The sequence below is a fragment of the Anas acuta genome, chromosome 10 (genome assembly GCF_963932015.1).
Source record: "Anas acuta chromosome 10, bAnaAcu1.1, whole genome shotgun sequence".
Taxonomy (NCBI): domain Eukaryota; kingdom Metazoa; phylum Chordata; class Aves; order Anseriformes; family Anatidae; genus Anas; species Anas acuta.
Window position 1 is genome coordinate 22,252,056 of NC_088988.1, and position 12,427 is coordinate 22,264,482.

Here is a 12,427-nt window from a genome sequence, read left to right on the forward strand (position 1 = left end):
AATGGCTTCCCACCCCAAAGAAGTCTTCCCATGCTGTAGCCCCGAAATGCCCCCAGAGGGCACCTGGCAGCTACTGGGAAGGAAATGAGCTCTGTCATGGTGAGCTAGCCGCTCAAGGCCCTGCTCTTTGGCCCAGGTGTCTGTGAGGCGGTGTTGGCAAGGAGTCCTGTTGTGAACATAAGAACATAACGTAACAGAAGAACATAAAATCACATCAGAGAGAAAAAAATGTAGAATAACAGAACGCGACATAAGAACATCAAACAAAGACAACTCTCATGATGTGGTCTGATAGGATGGAGGAGAAAGCAGAAATCCAGCAATGCTGTCTTTCCTACTCCTCAAAACCAATTCCGTTGACAACTGGGAATGCTTCCAGCTGGAAAAAAATGCCAGAATGAAGTGGAGGACTCCTTGCCATCACTGTGTTTCTGGAGCACACCTCTACCTTTCTGTCCAACAGGGGGTTCTTCTTGGGAGATAATTGCCCAACATGAAAAAACACAACCAAAGCCAGAGGACCCATCTCCACAACAACACGATAAATAGAAAAGACATCTCTAGATGCAGACCCCAGAGCTCCAATTCACTATGTCCCACTAGTGGAAGTTATTTTTTAGGCTTTGTTTTTAAGGCCACTGGCTGCCTCCTCCCTTATGCTGCCCATTCTCCCTGTTGTCCTGTCTTCTTTCTCCTGCATTGCTTCCTTTCCTTGGTGGACCTTGCTGAGCTCTTTGATGTTTTGTTGTATATATATGTATGAAGACATAAAACTGTTAGAGAGTGTCGAAAGAAGGGCAACAAACAAGAGGGTCTCTTTTAACAGGGGGATTGAGGTTTGTGGCAAGGTTTTGGTAGCAATTTAGGGGCTGCACTGTGCTGGACACAGCAACAGACGCACCATAAGCCAAAGTCAGACAATAAGCCAAGGTGTGTTCACGTGTGGTTTACTGTGGTTTACGTGTGGTTTACGTATAGAAGAAAGTTTTCGCCTATTGGTGAGTATACTGCAGATTTGCTGCATTGTTCTAAATGAAATAGCAAGATAAGTGATGGCATCGTAGGCTGGGAAAATATTTCTAGAGTATTAGCGCATTTTGAGCATCATTTTAACTGTTTATGCAAACATGAAGATTATTAAAATCAGTGTTTATTTAGGTCTGTATGTAAACAGGTGATCATGTTGTATAGCATGCAGTAAATGGTTTGTGAATGCTGCTTGAAGAATGAAAAGAGTAAGCCAGCTCCACAAGGAATAAATGAATTTTGTTTATTTGTGCAATGCAGAGATTAGAATTAGACCAACAGCATGGAACCAAAGTCTTGCTCTGTGCCTTTTATCTGTAGGACAGTTCATGGAGGCTTCAGCAGCCCTATCTGTTTTCTAGCACTCTGAAATGTCCTCTGTGGTGCTGCACCCAGTTGAAAGCCTGCACTGATTGTGCTGAACTTTCCTAACAGGAGGCACGGGTCCTTCGTCGGACGCTGGCTGGGGATGTATGCTGCGATGCGGGCAGATGATGCTGGCCCAAGCACTGATCTGCAGACACTTAGGGAGAGGTGAGTGCTGGTCCTGAGGGAACTTCGGTATTGTCTGCAGACGCTTCTTCGTAAGTACTCCATTAAAAGCACAAACCCTGAATTTATTAGTGAGACTTTCTTTGATGCCCTGGTAACAGTTCCTAATGAATCAATTCATATTCAGCTGGGTGAAATCATCCCAGCCTGAAGCAGAGAAATAGGCATAGAAGGAGAACAAATGGGGAATCCTGTCGCCATTATTTTATAAACCTTTTAGTGTAACACCCAAGTTGAGGCCAAGGGAAAACCTGCCACCGTGGGACAGTGCTCTTACCCTTCTCTTCACTACTCGCTTGTCAGCAGCACGAGGTCCAAACCCCCCTGGTGCAAGCTCTTAAGCATGCATGTCACATCCCAGGATGCTGCCAGTGGAGTGTTTGGACTTTCTGTATGGATCTTATGTTGTTATTTAATGGGTGCTTAGAAATCCAACAAGGTCTAAACACAGCCTGTACTTTTAAATAATCTTGGAAGCTCATAGATACTGGAATGGCTATCAACACGCAGCATGATCCATCAGAATATGTTTGCAGTTGATGTTTTTGTTTTGTTTTATTTTCCCTGTTTTTACAATCTAGCCTATGATGATAAAGGGCAGCTTGATGATAAATAACAAGCTTGGAATTCTAGGAGCTCTACACAAAATGTAAATATTCGAGATGAATTGAAATGTCTTTTAACATCTCATTATAAAGCTTTCTGCTGTCTAGACATTTGATCAGTGTAATGAAAACGTCACCATTTTTTATTCTATATCAATTTTTCCTTTCAGATTGGCAATGGGAAAAACACAAAAAACAACCAGAAGAATATCACAGAATCCTACGATGCTTTCTCAACAGGAAGGCTTGCTGTTATTCAATCCACCAGATGGGTAAGAACAAACATAAACTTTCAGGTTTTTTCCACTGAAATTCCTACTGTGTTGAATCACTAATTTGCAGTATGTTAATTCACAATTTTAAAAAGTGGATGTGAAGACAATGTGTATGCTTATACAAAAATAAAAAGGTATGCAGATGGGCGCAAAGACTAGTAGTACAGAAACATTCCCTGAGACCTAAATAAAGCCATGTACTAGAATCTAGCTCTTGATAAACTCTGTAAGCCTTGGGTACCAGAGTCAGTAATGTTAGAATAGACAGTCTTGTAGCTTATTGCTGTAATTTGTAATAAAGGGCACTAACATTTGTTAACTTGTAATTCTCATTGTAGTTTAGAAGCCTTTTGTTTATTAAAGAAACTGGCACTCCCTAAGTTTTGAAAAGAGCATAGATTGAGAAAATAAGTGTTATTGCTAAATACAGATTGCAGTTACTCTAGAATGTTTGACAGTCACGGTATTTACTGTATATTGTTCCCACATTCTTTATGGTCTCATTTTTCTTTGATTTTGTGTACGTGTGTCTTTTTTTCACTATGAAAACAGCACAGGTGGGTGTTGGAGAGGGGAAGTCAATTGGAGAATGGTTTGGACCAAATACAGTTGCTCAAGTACTAAAGTAAGTGAGATCATACCAGTCTCATTCAGAACGTACTCCCCTGAGGCAGCCAAGACAAGGCCCAGGCAGAGTTTTGAAGGCTGCATCTCCCCCTGTCCCACAGTCAGGAATGTACTTGCCATCTCTTTACAAGTGCAGCATGGAATGTCATGCCACAGCTCGGTGTGCAGGTACTGAGTTGGGAATGGGTGACCTCTAAATTTTAATAAAGGAAGAGCCTGAGGAGAAGAAACTGCAGGAAGGTCTCCTGCTATGCCGTCTGCATGCCCTCACCAGTCACACCACAGATGTATATTCCTTTCTGCACAGTGGCACAGCTCTGGCAGGTCGAGAGTGCCACCGTGTAGGTCGGAGTGGTGGCGTGAAACATCAGAGAGAAGCCATCTCGGCTGAGGAGGGAACTGAGCTGCAATTCCTCCCTTTCTGAGCAGCAGTTCTGCCAGCAAGGCTACTGGATAAAGATGGGCAGCTCCTCATAGTCTGGGAGCCACACTGAAAGGAACTGAGGCTGCTCAGTTCTCCAGGGGTACGTGGAGGTGTCTTACCTCAGGCAGGGGCTAGGCTACAGGTCCTGCGAGCTCAGCAGCAAGTCTTTGACACCCTGGAACAGGCACATGATCTGAAGAGGGAGGGGAGCTGAAGCATGCCCTGGACTCCAGATCTTTCATGGCCAAGTTTTTCATGGTGAAACGCTCACCCCCATTTCTTTCTGGCTTATTTGAAACAGCTAATTCTGCCAGTGCAGCTTAAGAGTGTAGCTCCCTTCCCCAAAGGTTTGGATTTTGCAGAAGTGGACATAAAACTGTGTGCTGCTGTCTCCCACTGAAGTTTTGGTGCCCCAAACCCTTAGCTGATTTAGCTTTTAATGCCCCATTTCTGCTGTGCACGCAGGCTCAGGCAGAAGTAATTCCACTGAATTCAGTGGAATTTCTTAAGCAAAAAGTAATCTGCAAAACTGGCATAGGATTTTTTTTCTTTTCCAGATGAGAAAAGACACAATTGGGCAAGAACCCATTGCAGAGACTGTCGAGTGCAATAAAAAGTAATAAACTTGATGTAGTTGGACTGTTACTGTCACTGCACTTAGCAGTAAGACAAAACAGTTTGCACATGGTGCAGCGCATATGTTTTTCCTGGTACCACTCAGTACCTATTTTTCTAAAGATATTAAACATTCAATGTTTAAAGTTTTCTTTTTCTTACATGGAGACTTTAAAAAATGCAGAAAGGATGTTTTTTCTTAAGAAAAAAAAAAATAAATAAATGGTTCTGAGTGTAAAGCTACCCTTTTGATCCAACTAGTTTATATTAATTAGTACCTTAATGTTTTCTAGGAAGCTTGCTTTATTTGATGAATGGAATTCATTAGCAGTTTATGTATCTATGGGCAATACGGTGGTCATTGAAGACATCAGTAAGTGACACCTCGTCAGTTTTCTGGTAACAGTTTCTGATTTGACTCCATTTGCCAGCATGTATCTAAACATGAACAAATACTTGGGGGGCCATGGCTTTGTCTTGCAAGGGTAAGAAGAGGGAAGAAGGACATACAAACTCAGTTGTGTTTTTTTGATCCCTGATGCCAACTTCGTGCTCACATCACTGGATGTGAAGAGCTCCTTGAAGAATTTCTACTGTCCTCATTTCTGCCATTTCATTTCTCTGGCGTTTTATAGGCAAAGCTTGACAGTATTAATAACATTAATAGTACATGTCACTGCAGTCTTAAATTGTCATCCCCCAATCATTTATCTAACGTCTCACTTGGACGTGCCAGCACATACTGTCTGCTAGAATTACTTCTACTAAATAGCTGTAATTGCCATGCCCGGCTCGTTTTGTCTTGGGTGCCCTATAAAGATCCCTGGCAAACTAGCTTAATTCACTACTGAGAGGAAGATCTGCTTTGTGTTCCTCTGTGCGTTGACTGATTTCTAGTTTTATTCCCGCAGAAAAAATGTGCCGGTCCCCTCCTCAGAGCAGCAGCGCGTCCCACAGCAGTGCACATTTGCACAGAAGTGCTCTTGGCCGAAGCAAGAACGCAGGAGGACTCTGCACAGGCTGGCAACCCCTCTTGCTTATTATACCTCTACGACTAGGGATAAATCACATAAATCCCGTATATATTGATGCATTTAAAGTAAGGTTTTCTTTCAATTCATTGCTCGTTACTGTCAAAAAAGTTTGGGTATCTGTGATGTCAGTAAAGAAATGAATTACAATTTCCTTTATTCCTTTTGAACTCCTAGGAATGCTTTACGATGCCACAGTCTTTGGGAGCATTAGGAGGGAAACCAAATAATGCCTATTATTTCATAGGATTTTTAGGTAAGGAAAAAAGAAACTTATTCCAAATGTGCAGATGATCAAAAGAGAACATTTTTTGAAGGGGAAATAGTAAGGAGTCTAAGCGTGAACCTCTAGAAGTAAAGAAAGATGAGAATAGAATAAAATAAATGAAGAAGCATATCTAAAAGAGTTTAGAAACAGTATGAGATGATCCTTAACAGGAGCAGAAAGTTAACAGCAAAGCTAGGTGTAAAAATAAGTGATGACGTCAACAAGAGCAACGTACTAAGAATAGCTGATAGCATTTGACAAGTGTATTGGTCAAATGTCACTTTTATTTTCTTGTATTTCAAAACTGTTTCTGATAGCAGTATCTTTTTCACCTTTTGCATACCTTCTGTTATTAAGTATTGCTCTAATTAATTTAAAATGCATTCCTTCAGATTTCACCCCACTTTGGGCCAAAATTTTGCAACCCTATTTTGTCCTTTTGTAAAACCTAACCTGTTTTAGTTAGGCTTTTTTGTTCCAATTTCTGAATGAATGCCTAGTGGGATTACAGATTGCATCTGTGAACATCCTGTACCTTTTAATCTGTCAAATGTTAGTGTTTACAACACTTGAGATTTTTTTAAAAAAAAAAAAAAAAAGTACTGGATCTCACATGGAAAAATAAAAGTATGTGACAAAGATAGAACATATCCAACCAAAAAATTACAGTAATAGGTCACAATAGGAAGTTATACTAAATACCCTGTGGGAAACGTTGTGTCTAAACCTTCCGATTCTCTTAAAGAATCCCTAGCTGGAAAGTCTAGATTATACTGACTGCGATGGCAATCTAATTTCTATTTTACAGTTCTGGACCAAGTGCTTATTAATGTCACTTGCTTATTTTTAACATACGGCTTTTACCCATCCAGGCAATGAGCTGATCTATCTGGACCCTCACACCACTCAAAGCTTTGTAGATTCAGAAGAAAATGGCACGGTTGACGATGAGAGTTTCCACTGCCAGGAAGCCCCACATAGAATGAAGATCATGAATTTGGACCCTTCAGTAGCTTTAGTAAGTGTCAGGAAATCTTGAATGCATATACTTTATCTCAAAGTAATGTCTCTCTACATTGGTAAGGGCAGCAATGCATCTCCTTGAACAGAACCAAGATCACAAAGCTGTCTTCTGTGATCAACACATAGTAGTTTGTACATAACTACATGGAGAATCTTAGGGCAAGTGGGGAGCTGTCTGTACTGTAGGGAGCTCGCTTTGTTTTCTTTACTGAGCAGCTTTTACTTCTTTCAAGAGGCATTATAATGGTCAGAGCAAGGAACTGAAACAGGTTTACGTGTTTTATTCTATCACTACTTTATGTTTGGTCACCTCTAGACAAGTTACTTAAACTTACTTTCTATCATAAGTTAAAAATGTTTAAGTGGAATTATTGTATTTCACCCCAAATTACAAATACAAATGTATTATTTGTAATTCACCCAAAATGTCATGGGGGTACTGTGGTATTTGAAAAAATTGGATCTGATCCCATGCCAGTATCCTGTGATTGGGTGATTGGCAGTTGTCACCAGTGGGATGTGTTTCTAAAGCTTTAAACAATCTGTAAAGATACCGGTATCTGTCATTCATTCACATACCTGTTTTTTAATACTGCTGCTTTTTAGAAAGTTTTTTTGTTTTGTTTTGTTTTGTTTTGTTTTAATACTTAACTACGTAACTGTGCAAAATGTGGCATGATGCAACGAGACAGACAAAATCATAATGAAGAGCAAATATTTTCAGTATAGATACCAGAATGGAAATGTTCCTTAGGTGGTCCATCATCTACAAGTTTTCAGCTTCTGCTGATACCTGGACTGTAGGAACTGGGTGGCGCTCCATGGAGGAGCACACAGGAGCTGCTGCTATTTTTTGGTTGACTATTTCGTTAGGGGTTTGCAGGGCCTTGTTCTCCCCGTGGGTTCTCTCCCTAGAGCTGCCACATATTTGGAGTCTTATATCTACTGATCGTACAGGGCATTACTGTATCAGAGGTCAAACCGCCTTACCTGCTGGTACCACATACCTACCATCTGCAAAGGTAAAACTCTGTGTGTTTGTTTTTTCCCCTAAGGGCTTCTTTTGCAAAGAAGAATGTGATTTTGATAACTGGTGTAGTCTTGTACAAAAGGTAAGAGTGGGAACTTAGCATCTCGATTTGTTCTTTATAAAGTCTGGTTTTTATTGTCTGTTTTTTGTAAAATTTTCCTTTGCATTTTCCTTTGTATACAAATTGTATGAGCCATGGAGAAGAATGCATTAAAGCATCAGGGTAAGGCAATACTACTGAATTGCTAATTGGAAATTGTTCAGCACTTTACCAGCCACAAACCCTGCCAGTTGGAAAATGGGTGTAAACATACACACTTGAAGGTGTTACTGGGTGACACTTGCTTTTAACTTCTAATTCTCACTAAATGACTAAGGTTTAACTGCCATATTGTAGTGATGTGTCAATGATTTGCTTCCTGATCCTTTTTTATTGTTTGACATAATAGATTGCGTGTTCTAATTATGACTGTTAGTCCCTGCTATCTTAAAGATCTGATTCTGTAAGTGCTGCAGGCCTCTAGCTCCTGCTGATCTAGGGAGAACAGAAGGTGCTGGCTGCCACAGGAAACAGACTTGAGGATGTTTCTGCATGCAGCTGTTAAGCTAAGCACCAGACGTCTGAATGTAAAGTACCATCAACCTCTAAAGGCATTTATTTAAAAAAAAAAAAAAATCATCTAAGGAAAACAGTTTGTAAATAACTGAAATACAGGACAGAAGGTAACTTCTCTTTGAAGAGGAATAGCGTTTGGCTTCAGGAACACCTTTTTTCCTGACCAAAACCTGTCCTTCAAAATCTGATGCGTTTTTTTTTTTTTTTTTCCCCTTTGGAGGAGCTGATAGATCTGTCTTTTGTGCTATTGATCAACAGAAAACTTGAGGAGAGTTCTATGCAAGCAACTTTCTTTTAAAAAGCAGAAAATATTGTACATTCCTAGTGTGCTTGCTACATGTAAACAAAATTACAGGTTTGCAGATATCAAAGCTGATATCAAAAGATGATAAGACTGATAATTTGTAGTACAGTTCAAGAGATCTGTCTTCCAGATGTGTTTGAACTAGGGATGTATTACAGAGACCATGGTGCTTGGATTTCACAGTATGTCTGTATAAAGACTTTTTTTCCTGATGGACATGCGTAATTAAAAAACACTTTCAATTAAGCAGACACGTTTTGTGTTTGAAGCGTCTCCCGAGCCAGCTTTTAAAATGAAAGCATTCTGTCCTCAGGAGATTCTAAAGCAGCAGAGTCTACGGATGTTGGAGCTGGTCCAGAAGCACCCGCCACACTGGCCTCCTTTCATACCTCCAACAAAACCAGAAGTGACAACCACAGGAGCAGGTAAGGCACCGATTAAAAGCCTAATTGTGCAATGTTATGTTCCTCGTTAGCAAATAAAAGAATAATCACAGGTAGAATAACTATCCTTTGTGAGTGTCAAGCAATATATAGCAGGCATGTATCCAAACAAGCCATACAATTGCTAGCACAGATTTTTTTTTTCACTCTTACAAAGTACTTTTCTGGAATGCGTCTTTCAAAGTTTTTTTTTTTTAAGTGAACAAAATCAGGCATGTCTTTAGAAGCATTTTTTTCTTTATCTTTTTTTACAGAACTCATTGAATCTACTGACAAGCTATTTGAAGTGGAAGAAGAATTTGAAATCCTGAGTGTGTGAAGGAAACTGTGGTGACTCTTCTGAGTGTTGAATATATTGGTAATATTATTGCATTGACTTAAACAGCCATGTTAGCCCCGAAGTGCCTGAAATTATGGATAACAGAGCACAGAAATCTAGTAGCATCCAAAACTCCAAGGGCAGTTTAACACACAAGCTTCCCCGGATGGAAAGGCAGTAAGAGCTCTTGTGATAAGATGCTTAAAGGGAATCTCTTTTTAACGTACCTTACCTGGAGACAAACGGGCCTTTGAGATTAAGGCAAAAATACATGTATCACTGGGCACCATGTTTGGAGAAAGGGATAACCCAAATGGATATTTCTTGCTCTCATATAATAATGCAATAGTTTAGTTCTTCAAGCAAAACAGTCTTCAGTTAAGGAGGATGTTTACTTCTGTTCCCTCCTGTGGGCTGCGTCATAGGAAAAATACATTGTCTTGTTTAAAAGATCGACTGGATCAGGAGAAAATTGTTTCCTTGTTAAATATTTTAACATGTATTTGAGCAACCAGACTTTATTACAAAAATGTTTCTGTAAAAGGAACTATGTCTAATGTATACATTTTGCAATAGCCTTCCTGTTTCTGGGAGACCTCAAGAGGAACAGGAGACTCAATAGTTGATACAGATCGCAACCACTGTTATAGTTATGGTATATTTCACCTTGACCTTAAAATTCAAATGATTAAAACTTAGGTTATTTCTTTCCGAGTTAAAACGAGTCAAAGGTGGTTTAACTGTACCTTATTTATTTTAGAATAGATTTACACAAGTTTCTCTGTTACAGCACTTTATCTGTGCATCTAATAAATTTCTTAAGCTTTTCTTAGGTTGTATGCTGCTATGTTTGGTTAATTTGTGTGAACTAAATATAAACCAGGTTTTCTTAAAACTTAATATATAAGCGTACACAGATTACTGAATTGTTGCTTTTTGACTTCTTGCCTTTTGAAATCTGTTTTGGTAGAAGTGCCTTAACCCTACAGGTTTATCAGAACAGCCTGGGCAGTTTTATTTCTAAGGCAGAGAATCTCTCTCTAGCAGCCATAAGAAAAACAGTTCAGAATAAAGAAAGGCAAAGATTTTTAATCCATGCTGAAGTTCCTTTTCACTACCAGACAGTCCCCCTTGTGGTCATTTTGTCATGCTAGTGTAATGAACATGAACTGCAGACTTTCATCTTCACCAATAAATGACAACATAGAGAAATACTGAATAGTGTCTCCTCTCACTTGCACCTCTCCATCAGGGCCACTGTTTTTTCAAACAAAAGAGTTAACGAGATCCTATTGCATCTTGTTTAATGTTTATTAACTACAGTTTGGAAACCACAAACGTAGAAAAAAAATATCATTTCCTTATTTTATTAAAACATATATAAAACATATAAAAAACATATATAATATATATATATAACACATAGTGTGTTGTAAAGCACACAATTCCCTACCAATGACAACAAAAAAATCATCTAATTGAGCATGCAGTTTTCATTAACCTGTTTTTTTGTTTCTTTTTTTTTTTACAAATACCCAACAACACATACACATGTGTTGTGTTGTGTTTTTTTCCATCATTTCTCACTGAAGCAATACCCATCCCGTATCAGATCTGTGTCATTACTCTAATTTTTGTTCCTAATGTACTTGAAAAACTTCTTAACTCTATTGATTGCAACAGTGGATTTTTTTCCCTCCGATCTTAACTCCATTTATCAATTACTTATTCTCTTAAAATCCTGCTTTTAAGAGATGGTTAGGTATTCACCATCTCTCACTCTTATTTATAGATTTTCTTTTCTTTTTCAGTAGTTCAGCCCTAGTCAACTCGGAGGTGGGCAGCAGCAGCTTCTATGGAGCTCTTATGCTGAAAAAAAAAAAAAAAAAAGTTGAGCCTTGAGGGAAAAGGAAGGTGGGAGAGCCAGATGGGGCAAGAGGAAGGGAGGTGGTTTGACCAGGACACCTTGAGGGTCTGGGAAGAGAAGAAATGGATGGGTGCTTAAGAAATGAGCAGCATCACAGCCTACATACGGAAGAATTGTGACGAGCAGTTTAGAAATGTGAGCGATTGGTGGTCTTGTGTTGATCGGCAGCTGTGCTCCATGGTTATAGCTGTAATTTCAGCAGTTTACTGTGTAAGCCGCATGTTGCCACTTCCTTGATCAAGGCAATGCTGTTCAGTTGCAGGGAAGAGGGGCAAGACTCAGGGAAGAAACAGAACGGAGAAAACTGTACACTGTGGATATGCACACGTAGCCATAAAATCAGTGCTGGACAGAAACAGAGAAAGAGAGAGACAGACAGACAGACAGAACGAAAGGAGGGAAGGAAGGAAGGAAGGAAGGAAGGAAGGAAGGAAGGAAGGAAGGAAGGAAGGAAGGAAGGAAGGGAGGGAGGGAGGGAGGGAGGGAGGGAGGGAGGGAGGGAGGGAGGGAGGGAGGGAGGGAGGGAGGGAGGGAGGGAGGAAGGTAAAGGGAGAAAGAAGGAATACCCCACACTCATAAAACTGAGAAAGATCCAGGTGTAAAAGAATGTAAAAGAAAGACAACTGTCATGTTGTGGTCTGATAGTTTCTGGGAGAAAGCAGAAACCCAGCAATTCTGTCTTTCCTACTCCTCCAAACCAATTCCGTTGACAACTCTGAATGCTTCCAGCTAGAAAAAAAAAGGAAGAATGAAGTGGAGGGCTCCTTGCCATCACTGTATTTCTGGAATGGATTTCTGGATAGTCCCCGCAGCCAGCTGTAGGGCCTGTGCCAGGCTTGGAGTGGCTGCAGGGAACATGCCAGGGGCTCGAGGTGCTGCAGGGAACATGCCAGGGGCTGGAGGGGCTGCAGGGCGAGTGACACGGGTTTGAGGGGCCTCAGGTCCCACCGCAGTGGTTGAAGTCGATGCAGGGAACATCAGAGTTGTTGGAGGGGCTGCAGGTAAAATGCCAGGGGTTGCGGGGGCTGCAGGGTGCTGAGTCACAGCTTTGCATCAGGTCAAGACGCATTTTCCTAGAACCATCAATTTCCCCCTGAAGGGGCTGAATAGCATGGAACGGTCTTCAAAATGCACAGAGCAGACCCCAGCAAAGGTAGGGATGCTGCTGGCAAGTAGGGAACTTTTTTGTTGATGTTGTTAACATTGTTTCACGACAACAGATGCAAACATGTATCTTGAGTTGAGGGCAAAGGTGACCTTGGATCTGAAGCACACAGGCGTTCGCTAATGTCCCCCCATCCGGAGTGAATCCACAACGACTCGGAAGGAAAACTAAAGTCCA

At 40.5% G+C, this 12,427-nt stretch overlaps 1 protein-coding gene and 1 long non-coding RNA gene across 2 annotated transcripts in view; one reads left to right on the forward strand and one right to left on the reverse strand.

Moving 5' to 3' along the window:
* LOC137862075 (uncharacterized) overlaps nucleotides 1–12,427 on the reverse strand; it is a 74,213-nt gene that overhangs the window by 60,650 nt on the left and 1,136 nt on the right. The window lies entirely within an intron of this gene.
* Nucleotides 1,285–9,608, forward strand: LOC137861948 (cysteine protease ATG4A-like). The gene is made up of 10 exons (XM_068693563.1): nucleotides 1,285–1,560; nucleotides 2,354–2,455; nucleotides 3,011–3,083; nucleotides 4,418–4,497; nucleotides 5,036–5,223; nucleotides 5,333–5,411; nucleotides 6,296–6,441; nucleotides 7,502–7,558; nucleotides 8,710–8,821; nucleotides 9,094–9,608. The coding sequence occupies exons 1-10, from the start codon at nucleotides 1,500–1,502 to the stop codon at nucleotides 9,156–9,158; spliced, it is 963 nt and encodes a 320-aa protein (XP_068549664.1). The 5' UTR covers nucleotides 1,285–1,499; the 3' UTR covers nucleotides 9,159–9,608.

Coding starts and splice junctions, on each gene's coding strand:
- LOC137861948 (XM_068693563.1), top strand. CDS start 1,500: ATGCTGCGATGCGGGCAGATGATGCTGGCCCAAGCACTGATCTGCAGA. Junction 3,084..4,417: donor ACAGTTGCTCAAGTACTAAA/GTAAGTGAGATC, acceptor AATGTTTTCTAG/GAAGCTTGCTTTATTTGATG. Junction 4,498..5,035: donor GGTGGTCATTGAAGACATCA/GTAAGTGACACC, acceptor TTATTCCCGCAG/AAAAAATGTGCCGGTCCCCT.